Here is a 21,676-nt window from a genome sequence, read left to right as displayed (position 1 = left end):
GGTCCTGAGGAAGAGGTTACATACCTCGAAACGCGTAGACCTATGGAATAAAAGATATATGAAGTAATCAACAGATCTACATCTTTTCTGGCGATTGCGCGCCGTTAACCCCCTCTCTTTCCTGCTGAAGATTATCCACGTGGTGCTGTGGCAGCCGCCATTATCCTATGCTATCTGTGGTTGTTGTGAACCTCACAACCACATCAGGTGAGTGTATACTGTTACACATTACCCCTCTTTTTATCTGGAAAGCCCCTATCAGCGCTTCTCTTTTCCAGTTTCATCACTATGGGCACACGATAACTTTTCAGGGAAATTCCGTCTGGAATCCTCCTGAAAAAGCGTTGCAATGTGCTTCAACTTAGCGCACACTAATGTCAAAACCACACTGCTCTGCACAAAACCTTGAAGCAGTTAAAAGAAGTAACATGTTAATTCTTCATGCGGCTTCATTTAGACAGTTTCATTATAAACGTTTCGTCCATACTCCTTGCACCACTTCCTATTTATGCTACATAGCTACTAGCTCACGCAGACTTATGTATACATCCTTACTTTTTAATAAAAAATAGCTGCTCCATTGCAGAAAACAATCCGGTTTTTACCTACTGTATGTCCTCATTCCTATTTCCGCATAGATTGTAAGCTCTTGCGATCATGGTCTTTTTGTCTTCTATTTGATTTAATTGGTTTGTTGCCAAGCAAGATCTGATTTTTTTTATTGTGTGTGTATATATATATATATATATATATATATATATATATATATATAATATATATATATATATATGTGTATGTATGTATATATATGTATATATATATACACACAGAACGGACCAAAAGTTTGGACACACTTTCTCATCTCTAGAACAACTGTTAAGAGGAGACTTTGTGCCGCAGGCCTTCATGGTAAAATAGCTGCTAGGAAACCACTGCTAAGGACAGGCAACAAGCAGAAGAGACTTGTTTGGGCTAAAGAACACAAGGAATGGACATTAGACCAGTGGAAATCTGTGCTTTGGTCTGATGAGTCCAAATTTGAGATCTTTGGATCCAACCACCGTGTCTCTGTAAAAAAGATGAACGGATGGACTCTACATGGCTGGTTCCCACCGTGAAGCATGGAGGAGGAGGTGTGATGGTGTGTGGGGGTGCTTTGCTGGTGACACTGTTGGGGATTTATTCAAAATTGAAGGCATACAGAACCAGCATGGCTACCACAGCATCTTGCAGCGGCGTGCTATTCCATCCGGTTTGCGTTTAGTTGGACCATCATTTATTTTTCAACAGGACAATGACCCCAAACACACCTCCAGGCTGTGTAAGGGCTATTTGACTAAGAAGGAGAGTGATGGGGTGCTACGCCAGATGACCTGGCCTCCACAGTCACCAGACCTGAACCCAATCGAGATGGTTTGGGGTGAGCTGGACCGCAGAGTGAAGGCAAAAGGGCCAACAAGTGCTAAGCATCTCTGGGAACTCCTTCAAGACTGTTGGAAAACCATTTCCGGTGACTACCTCTTGAAGCTCATCAAGAGAATGCCAAGAGTGTGCAAAGCAGTAATCAAAGCAAAAGGTGGCTACTTTGAAGAACCTAGAATATAAGTCATATTTTCAGTTGTTTCACACTTTTTTAAGTATTTCATTCCACATGTTTTAATCCATAGTTTTGATGCCTTCAATGTGAATCAACAATTTTCAGAGTCCTGAAAATAAAGAAAACTCTTTGAATGAGGAGGTGTGTCCAAACTTTTGGTCTGTACTGTATATATATATATATATATATATATATATATATATATTATAAAATTCTCCTTTGGAATTGTGGCGGGGAGGGATAGTTAGGTTCGCTCTCTCCAGCATCTGGCGTGAACCTGTCCACCTTCTGTTCTCCATTAGGGCTTCATTTTTGCCTCGAGCTTTTATGCAGAGTACAACCATCCGACTGGGATTGCAGGTTATAATTAGCATGCAAGCCGAGCTGTTTAGCGAGCTGGATGCATTGATTAACTCAATAATCATAATGAGAAAGACTTGATATGTTAGATTTTAAAGTAAAAGCTGCGTCTCTATGGGTAACAGATGTAATTGTTATTAATACTAGGATAGATGGGCTTATTAGCCTAATGGCATGAGTAGGAAGCTCGTTGTCTAACCTGCTGGAGCCTCTACGTGATCAACCAAAGGGATGAAATGTAAAATATTTGTTTTCACCGGAGACGAAAAACTGTCTTATGGCTTGTTTGCTGGGCAAGTGACTATATGGAGTGAATTTTAATCATGGATCAATAAAGTACCGGTATGTACTTTTAAGGGGAAAATGTACAACGCCTGCCTGGATCAACAGACTCAGGTGGGATGTAATGGACAGAGAGGGTAGCCACTCACCAAGCAGGACCCCCAGAACCCTGAAACCCTTTAACCCCTATACAGGGATTTGGAATTACACAGGGCCCTGGAGATCACTAGCTGTGGAAGGCTGCAGTCCGATGAGAGTAGTCGTCAGGCAGGGTCAAACCAGGAATAGCAGAACAGGGACAGAATCGGCAGACAAGGACGTAATCAGAAAACGTAGCAGAGGTCAAATACGGATCGGACAGCGAGGTACAAAAACAGCAGGCAGAAGGGTAGTCAGGAAACAAGCAGAAGTCAGCACACAGGAATCACAAAACAGAATAGGGCGGACCAGGAGCCAGGAAATCGGAACTATCTCTGGCAGAGGTCAGCAGACAGGAGGGGAAATAAGAAGGGTGTAGTGTCTTCCCATTGGCTGTAGCTGAACGCTGGCAACTTCAGCTGGAAGACACACGCCACCCACAGTCAGCCAGTGGTACTGCAGATCCCAAGATAACCCAGCCCAGTGGATGATCGGAGCCTGCGCCCACCAGTGCCGCTGGCATCGACTCCTCTCCCATCACCAGCACCATCCACGTCAGGAACACGGCGTCGCCTGGCGATCGGAGCAGAAGTCGCTGGAGCAGACTCCGGTGGTGACGTAACAAAATGTCATGTTAAAAATGGTATCTGATCTGCATGCAGGCTGTTATAGAGGAGGAATTGGTCAGATTGGTATACAGTTTTGTTTGAAAAATGTTGGCAAAACATGCACTTTATTTATTGAAATCTCTGATGTTTATGTGTGGTAGACCAATGGGCGGAAATACAGTCGTCCCCCGCTATACCGCAGTTCACTTATTGCAGCTTCACTGTATTGCGGGAACTGGGGAAGGGGGCGGCAGCGGTGGTGGATTGGAGTCACAGGAGGCAGGGTTGGTGGTGGAGTAGGGCAGTGCTAAGGGTTGTGTGGTGGGTGTCCGAGATGCTCTGCAAGCGCTGACAGGAATATACAGAAATGCTGCGGGCTTCAAAGATATGGCGCATGCGCAGATTAAGCCAACAGCTCAATGACAAACTGAGATCTCCTCTGCGCACGCGCCACCTCCAGGCACCATTTTCCTTAACTACGCTGTTGAGAGATCAATGAGCCACAGGCGGCGCGTGGGCAGATCTTGAACCGAGAGCTCAATCTGTGCATGCGCTGACTCCAGGCACCGTTATTTGAAGCCCGCACCGCCAACATTTTCAGGATGACCCCTGCCTCACCACCCACAGCGCACAGTCCACAGTCCGGAGTATTGTCTCATCATACTCAACCACCCCCAGGTAAGCTAGATTCGGCTTATAAGACGCACCCCTGAAAAGTGCGTCTTATAATTCGAAAAATATGGGTAAATAATAAAGGAAATATAACGCCGCTATTTTGTGGATTTTCACCTATTGCGGTGGTCTCTGGAATGTAACTCCCGCGATAGGTGAAGGATCACTGTAGTTGTAAATCACTAGTAGGACCACCACTGGACTCAGACATACAAACACTAGGGATATCAATTAATGAAATACAAGTACTTCTTAATCTTTTACACTAAATATATATATATATATATATATATATATATATATATATATATATATATATATATATATATATATATATGTATATATATATTTTTTTTCTTTTTGTTTTTGCCTAAAACACAAAGAAAATGTGTCATCTTTAACTTTATGCGTTTTCGGGATCATTTAATCTTCAACTTGCTTAGCTGTTCATAATGGCAGCAATTTCGACTGGGGGTGACAAAACTTTTGCATATCACTGTGTGTGTGTGTGTATATATATACAGTGTATATATATATATATATATATATATATATATATATATATATATATATATATAATTGTTAAAAATCCACATTTGACTTTTAGAATCGCGACTTCCAATAGGTGGCGCTGCGCTAGAGTTTGTCTCCTTTACTGGAGAGACAATTATATATATATATATATTTATATATATATATATATATATATATATATATTTATTTATTAATTAATTTATTTATTTTCTCTATGCCGTGCTGTTGCGGATTGGATGCGCATTGGATAACAATCATCCGAACTCTTGGGCAACCTGGAGCTATTTCCCCTTAGGCCCCCTTCACACGTCCGTGAAAAAACACGCACGTGTGTTACGTCCGTTTTTCTGGTCCGTTTTCCGTGTTTGTCTCCTTTTTTTGTGTCCGTGTGCCATCTGTGTGAATGCCGTATGCTAGCTGTGTGTGCGTGTTGATTGTCCGTTTATGCGTTAGAGATATAACGGACATGTGTATGTGTTGTCCGTGTGAATTTATGCGTGTTTGTGATGAACAATGTCGTAGATACATACCCGCTGACAGCAGACAGAGATGCGCGTAGAGAATGAACTGGGGTGAACTTCACCCGACTTCATTGTTATACCGCGGCTCTGTCTGTGTCGCGTCCTGCTTAGCGGTCACCCGTGAAGGACTCACCGGTGACCGCTAATCACCAGAGTGACTGAATGGAGTACCCCTCTCTCATACTTACCGTTCCCCGATCTCTGGCGCAGCGCTGTACTGCTGTTATAAAATTTCCGGCAGCTTTTCCTCTTTTGAAAAAGCCGGCCGCTCATTAATCAATCCCCTGCTTTCCGCTGGATCCAGTGGCGGCCACCGGGTAACCTCAGTGACAGCTCAGCTGATTGCGCTACTCACCTCATTTGCTGCGTGGAGCTGACAGGAGCGGCGGTGTCTTCTGCAGCTCCTGTCACCTCCATGTAGCAGAGCTGGAAGCGACGCTGGAACTCCGTGGAGTACGCCGGACATGGGGGGCTTTATGGGGCTGAATAAAGTGGTGAATGAGGGTATGTGTTAGTGTTTTTTATTGCAAATAAAGGATTTCTTCAGGTGTGTGTGTGTGTATTTATTTACTGTAACTTACAGATTAATCATGGAAGATATCTCGGGGAGACGCCTGACATGATTAATCTAGGACTTATTGGCAGCTATGGGCTGCCAATAACTCCTTATTACCCCGATTTGCCAACGCACCAGGGCAAATCGGGAAGAGCCGGGTAGAGTCCCAGAACTGTCGTATCTAATGTATGCGGCAATTCTGGGCGGCTGCTGGCTGATATTGTTAGGCTGGGGGGCTCCCCATAACGTGGGGCTCCCCATCCTGAGAATACCAGCCTTCAGCCGTATGGCTTTATCTGGCTGGTAGCCGTTTTTTTAAATTATTTATTTATTTATTTCTCTGCTCCATAGTGACACGCCCACCGGCGGCTGTGATTGGTTGCAGTTACACAGCTGTCACTCAGCGTGTGGGCGTGTCTCACTGTAACCAATCATATTTGCCGGTGGGCGTGGAAAGCAGGGAATACGAGATTGATTAATGAGCGGCCGGCTTTTTCAAAAGAGGAAAAGCCGCCGGAGCTTTTATAACAGCAGTGCAGCGCCGCGCCGAAGATCGGGGAACGGTAAGTATGAGAGAGGGGGGGGAACTGACCGACAGACAGCGAGAGGGACAGATAAGACAGAGAAACCGACCGACAGACATAGACAGAGACCGACCGACCGACGGACTGAGGGAGAGAACGAAACAGAAAAAGAAAAAAGATCGACATCACAAGAAATAAGAACAAAACGTAAAGGGAGCAAACAGAGATGCGTCCGTGTCACTCGGACGTGCGCACAGACCCATTGACTTTCATTGGGTCCATGCTGCGTGTTGCGTGCTGAAAACGGACATGCTTCCGTGCAAAACGGAGACACAAACGTAGCACGCACATGGACCCACGGACCTTAATGAAAAACGCACATGTGTCCTCAAACATTAAATAACATTGGTGCACGTTTGGCCGTGTCTCCGGTATATACGGAAACGGACCAAACATGCACGTGTATCACGGACGTGTGAAGGGGCCTTAGGCTGCTTTCACACATCCGGTTTTTGCTGAGCGGCACAATACGGCGCTTTGCAGAAAAAACGCAACCTTTTTTTTTTGCCGCCGGTTGCGTTTTTTCCGCATAGACTTGCATTAGCGCCGTATTGTGCTGCATGGCCTTGCGTTGCGTCCATTTTTTGCTGGATGCGGCATATTTTACACATGCGGCGGCCGGATGAAACGTTGCCTGGCACTTTTTTTGTGCGGCGAAAAAAAACGCATCGTGCCGGATCGCGATGCGGCGCGATTTACAATGCAAGCCTATGGACCGCAGATGCGGCGTCCTGCGGCAAAAACCGCATCCGGCCGCCGGATGTGGTTTTTTGAACTGCGCATGCTCAGTATCAAGCCGCATCCGTCAAAAAACGTACGGGCCGCATGGGAAAACGTATGCAACGGATCCATTTTTTTAGCCGCATCCATTGCATAGGTTTTTGAGCCGGATTGAGCCGCAGTGCAAAAACCGGATGTGTGAAAGCAGCCTTACTCCGCCAGCCACGACGATGCCCGGTTTGGCCCAGAGCTCCTGTGTTCTCTGAGAGCTGCTATCATATTTCACCGGCTTATTGCCCCACCAAACAAAAGGATGGGGTGCCCAATCCTTATGTCCCCCTGAATAATTTCTCACAAATCTCTTGAAGAAATACTATTTGGCCAAAAGTTGTCTCATACCATACCTTGGCCTGGGTGTTGAAAAGTTCAAACATAGCCATTATGAAGGCCTGCACCGGGATGTGACGCTCCTTGTACTGCTGGAGGTAGTAGGACATAGTGCTTCTCTCGGGTTCGGTCAGCAGCCGTCGCGCTCTTTCATCTAGTACGACCATGGTCTGGGTTCCCAGGCTGCTTAGGGTGACTTGTGACCCCGCTGGTCCTCTGTAGAAGACGGGCTGTGGGGGGACAGAATACCGTTAAGCACTGCAATCTGTGCTTTATAGCGAGAACATCATCATTTTGGGCTCTGAACATAATTTTTGATGTAATGGTAAATTTAATCCAAAGCTAAAAAATTGACTTCAAATTATCAAGATCCCCTGAAAAAGCTCATTAAAAAGTTTTACCTCTATACATTTGAAGCATGATTAAATTATTGCATTTTTGCCTTTTTAGGTGAGTTTTTAACTTTTTGTTTGTTGATTTTTTTGTGCCAATTTCATCTTTCCCTTTGAGTTTTTCGATTTGACCTAATTTCCCTTTTTGGGTAAAGTTTTGGCTTTCTTGTGACTTTTCGAAAAGTTGCAATATTTTCTCAAAATTACCCCAATCCTTCTCAGAGTCGTTTTATGTACCTGGGAAACTTTGGCTCAATTTTTGCAATACTTTTATGATCATGCAACTTTTTGCACTGAAAAATCGCAAGACATTATGAAGTATTTTTTAAAAATTGCACAAAATTCATAAACCGCATGTGCCAAATTTATGAATTTGTAGAAAAAAAAACAGCAACAAATGCCAGAAGACGAAACATTAAAAGGGACTTTAAAAAAACACAAATGAAAAATCAGGACCTTAGACTTTGCTTCTGCGTAGCGATAATACCATGGATTCTCTTGTAAAAAATGTGCTGTGTTTTACAGTACCGACATCTCCTGCCTAATATGGAAACTATCTGCAGTGTAAATTGATAAGAGCTGCGGCTTTGAGTTCCATGGCCTGCCAACCTATACTGTGCACGTCTTGCGAATTTTACCCTTTGCACCGTCGTGCAAATCCTCCGCACCTTCTTGGCAACAATATTGGCAGCAAAGATCACTGCAGTTCTGTAGCACTTAGTCCCGGCGCGGTGCCCCCCCATGGTCCTGCTGTCATGCCTCAGCGGGGGCGCCGTTCTCCTCACCTACCCTGTGAACCCATGCGTACTGTTCCAGCCCCGGGCCTACCGCAGCCTCCTCCTGCTTCCATGCCACATGCAGGCCTTTTAGGAGTGCCCAAAGGATGCGCACATGGCCACAACCCCTTTCTTAAAAGGCCAACATCCTATTACCCAGAAGTGACCTTTGAGGACAGCAATCTCCCTGTAGGTATTTAAGACACTCTGCCCATAGGGGAGGTGCCTGAGCAACGTTGCCTATTCATAGTGTATTGCTAGTTCTCAGGGCCCTTTACTGTGTCTAGTCCTGCGTCTCCTGTTCTAGCACCAGTTGCCTGGACCCGCTAACCTGTGTCTCTTCCTAGAGTCGGCTGCTACCACCACCTCCATTTTGCCACGTCTGAGTCACCACCTCCGGGTTACCATGTCCAGGATACCACATCCTGTGTTCTGCTCTGTAATCCCTGTCTGTAAGAGCCGATACCAATGGTCCTGGCAGTCGTGCACTTAGGCCCCCCCTGGGGTTGTGCCAGATAGTCCCTGTATGGGGGTTATCTCCTCCAGGGAAGTCCGGTGTATGGCCCAGTGGGTCTACTCCAGGACATGCACTTAAGCCCCCTGGGCTTGCGCCAGATAGACCCTGTATAGGGGTTAGCTCCTCCAGGGGAGTCCGGTGTATGGCCCAGTGGGTCTATTCCAGGACGTGCACTTAGGCTCCCTGGAGTTGCGCTAGATAGTCCATGTATAGGGGTTAGCTCCTCCAGGGGAGTCCGGTGTATGGCCCAGTGGGTCCACTCCAGGACGTGCATGTAACAGTGTGTTCCTCCCCCACCTTTGCTCATGGTGTAATAGTCTGTCTCTCCTTGACTGTCCTGTATGTACTACTGGTGGGGGATTGTTTGTTCTTCTCAGCATGGGACTTCTCCAATCCACAACTTGGTAAACAAGAAAGAGCCAGGACTTCTAAAGTCCATTCATGTATCAAGTGTCCAGGCGGAGTTGGACTCTGCTGCTCACCTAAGGGGCTGACCCCAGGAGAGAAGAACAATGAGACCCATGTTAGGGGTGCTTCACACATAGCGAGATCGCTACCGAAATCGCTGCTACGGCACGGTTTTGGTGACGCAACAGTGACCTCATTAGCGATCTCGCTGTGTGTGACACTGAGCAGCGATCTGGCCCCTGCTGCGAGATCGCTGCTCGTTACACACAGCCCTGGTTCGTTTTCTTCAAAGCCGCTCTCCCGCTGTGACACACAGATCGCTGTGTGTGACAGCGAGAGAGCGACGAAATGAAGCGAGCAGGGAGCAGGAGCCGGCATCTGGCAGCTGTGGTAAGCTGTAACCAGGGTAAACATCGGGTAACCAAGGTGGTTACCCGATATTTACCTTAGTTACCAGCCTCCGCAGCTCTCACGCTGCATGTGCTGCCGGCTCCGGCTCTCTGCACATGTAGCTGCATTACACATCGGGTTAATTAACCCGATGTGTACTGTAGCTAGGAGAGCAAGGAGCCAGCGCTAAGCAGTGTGCGCGGCTCCCTGCTCTCTGCACATGTAGCTGCAGTACACATCGGGTTAATTAACCCGATGTGTACTGTAGCTAGGAGAGCAAGGAGCCAGCGCTAAGCAGTGTGCGCGGCTCCCTGCTCTCGCGGTTATGATCGCTGCTTCGGCTGCTGTGATTGACAGCTAAGCAGCGATCATAACAGCGACTTACAAGGTCGCTGTTACGTCACAGAAAATGGTGACGTAACAGCGACCTCGTTGTCGCTGTCGCTTAGTGTGAACCAGCCCTTAGTTCAGTTAGTTGGATCTCGGCTGGAGAAGGACTAGGATCTATTACTGAGGCTGGATCCTAGAGCCTGTGTATGGACTGTCACAGATTGGAGATCAGTGGCCACGTGGGATTGCATTTTGTTGTTCACCCTGTTGGACTCAAGGAACTCATATAAGGACCATTGCCATATTTTCCCTGGCGTTGGAATACCGGGAGGCACCCCTGGATCTTTTGTTTTGTTGTGGACTCCTTGCAGACTTTAAGGATTTATATTTGTTTGGTGCTTTATCTATGTGGTTCCAATAAAGCCCTTTGGATTGTTCCTTGGCCTGGCATCCCTTACTGCTCTGCCGCATACCCTGTCACAGTGCACTTAGGCCCCCTGGGGTTGCGCCAGATAGTCTCTGTATAGGGGTTAGCTCCTCCAGGGGAGTCCGGTGTATAGCCCAGTGGGTCTACTCCATGACGTGCACTTAAGCCCCCTGGGATTGTGCCAGATAGTCTCTGTATAGGGGTTAGCTCCTCCAGGGGAGTCCGGTGTATAGCCCAGTGGGTCTACTCCATGACGTGCACTTAAGCCCCCTGGGATTGTGCCAGATAGTCCCTGTATGGGGGTTAGCTCCTCCAGGGGAGTCCGGTGTATAGCCCAGTGGATCCACTCCAGGACGTGCACTTAAGCCCCCTGGGGTTGCGCCAGATAGTCTCTGTATAGGGGTTAGCTCCTCCAGGGGAGTCTGGTGTATGGCCCAGTGGGTTCACTCCAGAACGTGCACTTAAGCCCCCTGGGGTTGCGCCAGATAGTCTCTGTATAGGGGTTAGCTCCTCCAGGGGAGTCCGGTGTATAGCCCAGTGGGTCTACTCCATGACGTGCACTTAAGCCCCCTGGGGTTGCGCCAGATAGTCTCTGTATAGGGGTTAGCTCCTCCAGGGGAGTCCGGTGTATAGCCCAGTGGGTTCACTCCAGGACGTGCACTTAGGCCCCCTGGGGTTGCGCCAGATAGTCTCTGCATAGGGGTTAGCTCCTCCAGGGGAGTCCGGTGTATGGCCCAGTGGGTTCACTCCAGGACGTGCACTTAAGCCCCCTGGGGTTGCGCCAGATAGTCTCTGTATAGGGGTTAGCTCCTCCAGGGGAGTCCGGTGTATAGCCCAGTGGGTCCACGCAAGGACGTGCACTTAGGCCCCCTGGGGTTGCGCCAGATAGTCTCTGTATAGGGGTTAGCTCCTCTAGAGGAGTGGGTCCACTCCAGGACACTTGCCTATCCTCGGCGACCATGACCGGTTCCTCTGCATAGTAAATACATTCCGCCTTATGTCATATTTGCACCTGTGCCTTTTTTCCGGCAGGCAAAGCATGGATCGAATGAAGAGGTGACCGTGCCAAATTCTTTCCTTTAAAGTCTTAAAGAGTTTCGCAAACAGCCGGGACCCCAATTTCCCGATAGATGGGTACCCGATCATATTAGAGATTTTTCCTTTGTTAAACCCTTATACTTTCACTCTTGAAAGAGCAGTTAATAGCGCCAGAAAGCTTCCGCCATAATACCGAGGGCGTGCTTTAGTCATCCAGCTTCTATACAGCTATACGCAGACTATTTTCCGCTTTTTCCTCCTACACAAGAGGAATACTGTCCTCCACCAAGGTCAGAATACCCAGACGTAAGCCCAGGGAGATACAGATGCACATTTCTCTGTTTATTCATTTTTTAATATAGGGCACAAGAGAAAACAGCCAGGTGGTGAGACATGTAACTTTACAAAGTGAAAAAAATATATAACATTTTAATAGCGCACCCTGAGGCGTGAAACTTCAAACAAATAACCAGAATTTTGCTTTCACCGCTTATAGTAATAATTTTAGAGATGCTTCCGCTGTGTGAGGGCTGCATAGCAAGAGAGGATGAAGGGGAAGCAGTTGCCTTACTCCTAGGGGGCCAAAGACCATAGACGCTACATAAAAAAACAGCGGTACTATATGTGGGCGATGAGTGGGGACACAATACCTTGTCACGTCATTGTGATATGCAGAACTGTCTCACTATACAAGTCAATATTATTTTTTTCTTTTAATAATGTCGTTAGATCCGAGCGATACAATGAAATACAGCGTTATCCCTTGTTATCAGGACCAATCTTTCATTGGATGATGATGTGTGCTGCCCTCTATACCATTCTGTTATCTTGCCATCCCCTATAAGGTGTATGGTTATACAATTAAAAAAAAAAAACCACACAGATCCATCAAATTTAGTCTTTTTGGGTCAATTATATTACTGTGTGTAGGCATAAAGGGGGCACTATTACTGTGTGGAGGTATAATGTGGGCACTATTACTGTGTGGAGGTATAATGTGGGCACTATTACTGCGTGGAGATACAATGAGGACACTATTACTGTGTGGAGGTATAATGAGGGCACTATTACTACATGGAGGTATAATGAGGGCACTATTACTGCGTGGAGATACATTGAGGGCACTATTACTGCGTGGAGGTACAATGAGGTCAGTATTACTGTGTGGAGGTACAATGAGGGCACTATTACTGTGTGGAGGTATAATGAGGGCACTATTACTGTGTGGAGGTATAATGAGGGCACTATTATGGCGTGGAGGTACAATGAGGGCACTATTACTGCGTGGAGGTACAATGAGGGCACTATTACTGTGCGGAGGTACAATGAGGGCACTATTACTGCGTGGAGGTACAATGAGGGCACTATTACTGCGTGGAGGTACAATGAGGGCACTATTACTGTGCGGAGGTACAATGAGGGCACTATTACTGCATGGAGGTATAATGAGGGCACTATTACTGTGTGGAGGTACAGTGAGGGCACTAATAATGTGTGGAGGTACAATGAGGGCACTATTACTGTGCGGAGGTACAATGAGAGCACTATTACTGTGTGGAGGTACAATGAGGGTGCTATTACTGTGTGGAGGTACAGTGAGGGCACTATTACTGTGCGGAGGTACAATGAGGGCACTATTACTGCATGGAGGTATAATGAGGGCACTATTACTGTGCGGAGGTACAATGAGGGCACTATTACTGCATGGAGGTATAATGAGGGCACTATTACTGTGTGGAGGTACAATGAGGGCACTATTACTGTGCGGAGGTACAATGAGGGCACTATTACTGCATGGAGGTATAATGAGGGCACTGGTACTGCGTGGAGGTATAATGAGGGCACTATTACTGTGTGGAGGTACAATGAGGGCACTATTACTGCATGGAGGTATAATGAGGGCACTGGTAATGCGTGGAGGTACAATAAGAGCACTATTACTGTGTGGATATACAATGAGGGTGCTATTACTGCGTGGAGGTACAATAAGAGCACTATTACTGTGTGGAGATACAATGAGGGCACTATTACTGTGTGGAGGTATAATGAGGGCACTATTACTGTGTGGAGGTACAATGAGGGCACTATTACTGCGTGGAGATACAATGAGGGCACTATTACTGTGTGGAGATACAATGAGGGCACTATTACTGTGTGGAGGTACAATGAGAGCACTAGTACTGCGTGGATATACAATGAGGGCACTATTACTGCGTGGAGATACATTGAGGGCACTATTACTGTGTGGAGATACAATGAGGGCACTATTACTGTGTGGAGGTACAATGAGAGCACTAGTACTGCATAGAGGTACAATGAGGGTGCTATTACTGTGTGGAGGTACAATGAGGGTGCTATTACTGTGTGGAGATACAATGAGGGCACTAGTACTGCATAGAGGTACAATGAGGGCACTATTACTGTGTGGAGGTACAATGAGCGCACTATTACTGTGTGGAGGTACAATGAGGGTGCTATTACTGTGTGGAGATACAATGAGGGCACTAGTACTGCATAGAGGTACAATGAGGGTGCTATTACTGTGTGGAGGTACAATGAGGTCACTATTACTGTGTGGAGGTACAATGAGGGCACTATTACTGTGCGGAGGTACAATGAGGGCACTATTACTGCATGGAGGTATAATGAGGGCACTATTACTGTGCGGAGGTACAATGAGGGCACTATTACTGCATGGAGGTATAATGAGGGCACTATTACTGTGTGGAGGTACAATGAGGGCACTATTACTGTGCGGAGGTACAATGAGGGCACTATTACTGCATGGAGGTATAATGAGGGCACTGGTACTGCGTGGAGGTATAATGAGGGCACTATTACTGCGTGGAGGTATAATGAGGGCACTATTACTGTGTGGAGGTACAATGAGGGCACTATTACTGCATGGAGGTATAATGAGGGCACTGGTACTGCGTGGAGGTACAATAAGAGCACTATTACTGTGTGGATATACAATGAGGGTGCTATTACTGCGTGGAGGTACAATAAGAGCACTATTACTGTGTGGAGATACAATGAGGGCACTATTACTGTGTGGAGGTATAATGAGGGCACTATTACTGTGTGGAGGTACAATGAGGGCACTATTACTGCGTGGAGATACAATGAGGGCACTATTACTGCGTGGAGATACAATGAGGGCACTATTACTGCGTGGAGATACAATGAGGGCACTATTACTGTGTGGAGGTACAATGAGAGCACTAGTACTGCGTGGATATACAATGAGGGCACTATTACTGCGTGGAGATACATTGAGAGCACTATTACTGTGTGGAGATACAATGAGGGCACTATTACTGTGTGGAGGTACAATGAGAGCACTAGTACTGCATAGAGGTACAATGAGGGTGCTATTACTGTGTGGAGGTACAATGAGGGTGCTATTACTGTGTGGAGATACAATGAGGGCACTAGTACTGCATAGAGGTACAATGAGGGCACTATTACTGTGTGGAGGTACAATGAGCGCACTATTACTGTGTGGAGGTACAATGAGGGTGCTATTACTGTGTGGAGATACAATGAGGGCACTAGTACTGCTTAGAGGTACAATGAGGGTGCTATTACTGTGTGGAGGTACAATGAGGGCACTATTACTGTGTGGAGGTACAATGAGGGCACTATTACTGTGTGGAGGTACAATGAGGGTGCTATTACTGTGTGGAGGTACAATGAGGGCACTATTACTGTGTGGAGGTACAATGAGGGCACTATTACTGTGTGGAGGTACAATGAGGGTGCTATTACTGTGTGGAGGTACAATGAGGGTGCTATTACTGTGTGGAGGTACAATGAGGGCAATAGTACTGTGTGGAGATACAATTAGGGCACTAGTACTGTGTGGAGGTACAATGAGGGCAATAGTACTGTGTGGAGATACAATGAGGGCAATAGTACTGTGTGGAGATACAATGAGGGCACTAGTACTGTGTGGAGATACAATGAGGGCACTAGTACTGTGTGGAGGTACAATGAGGGCACTAGTACTGTGTGGAGGTACAATGAGGGCACTAGTACTGTGTGGAGGTACAATGAGGGCACTAGTACTGTGTGGAGGTACAATGAGGGCACTAGTACTGTGTGGAGGTACAATGAGGGCACTAGTACTGTGTGGAGGTACAATGAGGGCACTAGTACTGTGTGGAGATACAATGAGGGCACTAGTACTGTGTGGAGGTACAATGAGGGCACTAGTACTGTGTGGAGGTACAATGAGGGCACTATTACTGTGTGGAGGTACAATGAGGGCACTAGTACTGTGTGGAGGTACAATGAGGGCACTAGTACTGTGTGGAGATACAATGAGGGCACTAGTACTGTGTGGAGGTACAATGAGGGCACTAGTACTGTGTGGAGGTACAATGAGGGCACTAGTACTGTGTGGAGGTACAATGAGGGCACTAGTACTGTGTGGAGATACAATGAGGGCACTATTACTGTGTGGAGGTACAATGAGGGCACTAGTACTGTGTGGAGGTACAATGAGGGCACTAGTACTGTGTGGAGGTACAATGAGGGCACTAGTACTGTGTGGAGGTACAATGAGGGCACTAGTACTGTGTGGAGGTACAATGAGGGCACTAGTACTGTGTGGAGGTACAATGAGGGCACTAGTACTGTGTGGAGGTACAATGAGGGCACTAGTACTGTGTGGAGGTACAATGAGGGCACTAGTACTGTGTGGAGATACAATGAGGGCACTAGTACTGTGTGGAGGTACAATGAGGGCACTAGTACTGTGTGGAGGTACAATGAGGGCACTAGTACTGTGTGGAGGTACAATGAGGGCACTAGTACTGTGTGGAGGTACAATGAGGGCACTAGTACTGTGTGGAGGTACAATGAGGGCACTAGTACTGTGTGGAGGTACAATGAGGGCACTAGTACTGTGTGGAGGTACAATGAGGGCACTATTACTGTGTGGAGGTACAATGAGGGCACTAGTACTGTGTGGAGGTACAATGAGGGCACTAGTACTGTGTGGAGATACAATGAGGGCACTAGTACTGTGTGGAGATACAATGAGGGCACTATTACTGTGTGGAGGTACAATGAGGGCACTAGTACTGTGTGGAGGTACAATGAGGGCACTAGTACTGTGCGGAGGTACAATGAGGGCACTAGTACTTGTCAGGGTCGGGAGTACTGGTGGGCCCAGGAGGTGAATCCACTGGACCTTGCACCCCACCGGAGGGCAGGGCACACGGCAGCCGGAGCACTGACGTGGCAGGGACAAGTATAAGCAGGTCACCAGAGTCAGAGTTCTTTAAGACAGTAATGTAAACAGGCACAGGTACCAGAGTGCAAGGACAAGAAGTCAGTAGGACACGGTACCAGGGGACCTGAGCACCTAGCTCATAAGACTAGCTACAAGACACGTTGATCAGGCCCCGCCCACATGGAAAGGCAAGTCTTATATACCCAGCACAGCCTCATATCATTTCCTGCTGCAGGTGTGCTGGGCCTATAAGACCAGGAGAGTGGGCGCGGCCTGGTCCTATACAGAACCATGTGGCTAAGACTCAGTCAGACTCATAAGACCAGGAGCAGGACACAGGAGAGCACGAGCGGGAGCGGCAGCCATGACTGGTGAACACATGGACTGGATCAGTGGGTAAGGAGCGGTGCTGGGACACGGGGAGCGTGACAGTACCCTCCCCTCTATGCCCCCCCCCCCCCCCTCCGTGCACAGAACCCCAGGGGCACCCCGGATCGAGTCACCGGACCAGGATCCAACACAAAGGCGGGGAAGGACCGCTGATCCCGTACCGCCTTCCTGGCCGCACGACGCCTAGCCGATCTACCAGCAGTGGCAACGGGAAGCGGGGGGGAGACAGTCAGAAGCAGGACTGGAGTCCTGGACGACCGGATCGGGCGCCTCGGACCGGATACAGGACAATGTCTCTTCCTCGGTAGCCGGTGGCATCACAGTCTCAGTTGTCAGGGACGGTGGAACGTCGCTGGAGTGTGTCGCCTCCTCTGGTTCCGGTGGCACCACAGTCTCAATTGTCAGAGATGGTGGAACGTCGCTGGAGTGACATCAGGAACGCCACCTTGGCCTGGTCTGAGGCAAACAAGTGCGGGAGCAACTGGAAGTGCAGAGAGCACTGGTTCAGGAAACCACGGCAGGACTTGGGATCCCCTGCATAGTGAGGCGGAGCAGCGAGGCGAAGTTACGAGGCCGTGGAAGAAACTGGTTCGGACCTGGAGACTGGTTGCTGCGTGGATGAGACGGCAGTCTGCAGCGTATACAACCGGTGGTCCACAAACGTCATGAATTTCAGCATCCGGTTCAGGGTTTCACGCTGTTGTGCCAGCTCCTGGCGCAGCTCAGCCAGCTCCGATGTTTGTGCTCCAGCGGGATCCATGGCCTGATCAATCTGTCAGGGTCGGGAGTACTGGTGGGCCCAGGAGGTGAATCCACTGGACCTTGCACCCCACCGGAGGGCAGGGCACACGGCAGCCGGAGCACTGACGTGGCAGGGACAAATATAAGCAGGTCACCAGAGTCACAGAGTTCTTTAAGACAGTAATGTAAACAGGCAAGGTACCAGAGTGCAAGGACAAGAAGTCAGTAGGACACGGTACCAGGGGACCTGAGCACCTAGCTCATAAGACTAGCTACAAGACACGTTGATCAGGCCCCGCCCACACGGGGAGGCAAGTCTTATATACCCAGCACAGCCTCATATCATTTCCTGCTGCAGGTGTGCTGGGCCTATAAGACCAGGAGAGTGGGCGCGGCCTGGTCCTATACAGAACCATGTGGCTAAGACTCAGAGTCAGACTCATAAGACCAGGAGCAGGACACAGGAGAGCACGAGCGGGAGCCATGACTGGTGAACACATGGACTGGATCAGTGGGTAAGGAGCGGTGCTGGGACACGGGGAGCGTGACAGTACTGTGTGGAGGTACAATGAGGGCACTAGTACTGTGTGGATATACAATGAGAGCACTATTACTGTGTGGAGGTACAATGAGGGCACTAGTACTGTGTGGAGGTACAATGAGGGCACTAGTACTGTGCGGAGGTACAATGAGGGCACTAGTACTGTGCGGAGGTACAATGAGGGCACTAGTACTGTGCGGAGGTACAATGAGGGCACTAGTACTGTGCGGAGGTACAATGAGGGCACTATTACTGTGTGGAGGTACAATGAGGGCACTATTACTGTGCGGAGATACAATGAGGGTGCTATTACTGTGTGGAGGTACAATGAGGGTGCTATTACTGTGTGGAGGTACAATGAGGGTGCTATTACTGTGTGGAGGTACAATGAGGGTGCTATTACTGTGTGGAGGTACAATGAGGGCACTAGTACTGTGTGGAGGTACAATGAGGGCACTATTACTGTGCGGAGGTACAATGAGGGCACTATTACTGCGTGGATATACAATGAGGGCACTAGTACTGTGTGGAGGTACAATGAGGGCACTAGTACTGTGTGGAGGTACAATGAGGGCACTAGTACTGTGTGGAGGTACAATGAGGGCACTATTACTGTGTGGAGGTACAATGAGGGCACTATTACTGCATAGAGGTACAATGAGGGCACTATTACTGTGTGGAGGTACAATGAGGACACTATTACTGTGTGGAGGTACAATGAGGGCACTATTACTATGTGGAGGTACAATGAGGGCACTAGTACTGTGTGGAGGTACAATGAGGGCACTATTACTGTGCGGAGGTACAATGAGAGCACTATTACTGTGTGGAGGTACAATGAGGGTGCTATTACTGTGTGGAGGTACAGTGAGGGCACTATTACTGTGCGGAGGTACAATGAGGGCACTATTACTGCATGGAGGTATAATGAGGGCACTATTACTGTGCGGAGGTACAATGAGGGCACTATTACTGCATGGAGGTATAATGAGGGCACTATTACTGTGTGGAGGTATAATGAGGGCACTATTACTGCGTGGAGGTATAATGAGGGCACTATTACTGCGTGGAGGTATAATGAGGGCACTATTACTGTGTGGAGGTACAATGAGGGCACTATTACTGCATGGAGGTATAATGAGGGCACTGGTACTGCGTGGAGGTACAATAAGAGCACTATTACTGTGTGGATATACAATGAGGGTGCTATTACTGTGTGGAAGTACAATGAGGGCACTATTACTGCATAGAGGTACAATGAGGGCACTATTACTGCGTGGAGGTATAATGAGGGCACTATTACTGTGTGGAGGTACAATGAGGGCACTATTACTGCATGGAGGTATAATGAGGGCACTATTACTGCATAGAGGTACAATGAGGGTGCTATTACTGTGTGGAGGTACAGTGAGGGCACTAATACTGTGTGGAAGTACAATGAGGGCACTATTACTGCATAGAGGTACAATGAGGGTGCTATTACTGTGTGGAGGTACAATGCGGGCACTAGTACTGTGTGGAGGTACAATGAGGGCACTATTACTGTGTGGAGGTACAATGAGAGCACTAGTACTGCGTGGATATACAATGAGGGCACTAGTACTGCGTGGAGATACAATGAGGGCACTAGTACTGTGTGGAGGTACAATGAGGGCACTATTACTGCATAGAGGTACAATGAGAGCACTAGTACTGTGTGGAGATACAATGAGGGCACTAGTACTGTGTGGAGATACAATGAGGGCACTAGTACTGTGTGGAGGTACAATGAGGGCACTAGTACTGTGTGGAGATACAATGAGGGCACTAGTACTGCGTGGATATACAATGAGAGCACTAGTACTGTGTGGAGGTACAATGAGGGCACTAGTACTGTGTGGAGATACAATGAGGGCACTAGTACTGTGTGGAGGTACAATGAGGGCAATAGTACCGTGTGGAGATACAATTAGGGCACTAGTACTGTGTGGAGATACAATTAGGGCACTAGTACTGTGTGGAGATACAATGAGGGCACTAGTACTGTGTGGAGATACAATGAGGGCACTAGTACTGTGTGGAGATACAATGAGGGCACTAGTACTGTGTGGAGATACAATGAGGGCACTAGTACTGTGTGGAGGTACAATGAGGGCACTAGTACTGTGTGGAGGTACAATGAGGGCACTAGTACTGTGTGGAGGTACAATGAGGGCACTAGTACTGTGTGGAGGTACAATGAGGGCACTAGTACTGTGTGGAGGTACAATGAGGGCACTAGTACTGTGTGGAGGTACAATGAGGGCACTAGTACTGTGTGGAGGTACAATGAGGGCACTAGTACTGTGTGGAGGTACAATGAGGGCACTAGTACTGTGTGGAGGTACAATGAGGGCACTAGTACTGTGTGAAGATACAATGAGGGCACTAGTACTGTGTGGAGGTACAATGAGGGCACTAGTACTGTGTGAAGATACAATGAGGGCACTAGTACTGTGTGGAGGTACAATGAGGGCACTAGTACTGTGTGGAGGTACAATGAGGGCACTAGTACTGTGTGGAGGTACAATGAGGGCACTAGTACTGTGTGGAGGTACAATGAGGGCACTAGTACTGTGTGGAGGTACAATGAGGGCACTATTACTGTGTGGAGATACAATGAGGGCACTATTACTGTGTGGAGGTACAATGAGGGCACTAGTACTGTGCGGAGGTACAATGAGGGCACTAGTACTTGTCAGGGTCGGGAGTACTGGTGGGCCCAGGAGGTGAATCCACTGGACCTTGCACCCCACCGGAGGGCAGGGCACACGGCAGCCGGAGCACTGACGTGGCAGGGACAAGTATAAGCAGGTCACCAGAGTCACAGAGTTCTTTAAGACAGTAATGTAAACAGGCACAGGTACCAGAGTGCAAGGACAAGAAGTCAGTAGGACACGGTACCAGGGGACCTGAGCACCTAGCTCATAAGACTAGCTACAAGACACGTTGATCAGGCCCCGCCCACATGGAAAGGCAAGTCTTATATACCCAGCACAGCCTCATATCATTTCCTGCTGCAGGTGTGCTGGGCCTATAAGACCAGGAGAGTGGGCGCGGCCTGGTCCTATACAGAACCATGTGGCTAAGACTCAGAGTCAGACTCATAAGACCAGGAGCAGGACACAGGAGAGCACGAGCGGCAGCCATGACTGGTGAACACATGGACTGGATCAGTGGGTAAGGAGCGGTGCTGGGACACGGGGAGCGTGACAGTACTGTGTGGAGGTACAATGAGGGCACTAGTACTGTGTGGATATACAATAAGAGCACTATTACTGTGTGGAGGTACAATGAGGGCACTAGTACTGTGTGGAGGTACAATGAGGGCACTAGTACTGTGCGGAGGTACAATGAGGGCACTAGTACTGTGCGGAGGTACAATGAGGGCACTAGTACTGTGTGGATATACAATGAGAGCACTATTACTGTGTGGAGGTACAATGAGGGCACTATTACTGTGCGGAGATACAATGAGGGTGCTATTACTGTGTGGAGGTACAATGA

The 21,676-nt window shown here is 48.1% G+C and overlaps 1 protein-coding gene and 1 long non-coding RNA gene across 3 annotated transcripts in view; one reads left to right on the top strand and one right to left on the bottom strand.

The window, feature by feature from the left end:
* Positions 1-21,676, bottom strand: part of WHRN (whirlin) — a 229,304-nt gene that overhangs the window by 83,401 nt on the left and 124,227 nt on the right. Inside the window, exon 8 of the mRNA XM_075324209.1 lies at positions 6,977-7,189. Coding sequence (XP_075180324.1) covers positions 6,977-7,189 — 213 coding nt within the window. The remainder of the gene's footprint in view (positions 1-6,976; positions 7,190-21,676) is intronic.
* The window catches only part of LOC142251424 (uncharacterized), a 180,462-nt gene that overhangs the window by 106,983 nt on the left and 51,803 nt on the right, over positions 1-21,676 (top strand). The window lies entirely within an intron of this gene.

This window comes from Anomaloglossus baeobatrachus, chromosome 9, assembly GCF_048569485.1.
Source record: "Anomaloglossus baeobatrachus isolate aAnoBae1 chromosome 9, aAnoBae1.hap1, whole genome shotgun sequence".
Classification (NCBI taxonomy): Eukaryota; Metazoa; Chordata; class Amphibia; order Anura; family Aromobatidae; genus Anomaloglossus; species Anomaloglossus baeobatrachus.
The sequence above is the reverse complement of the archived record's forward strand: the minus strand, read 5'-3'. Positions and strand labels throughout refer to the sequence as shown.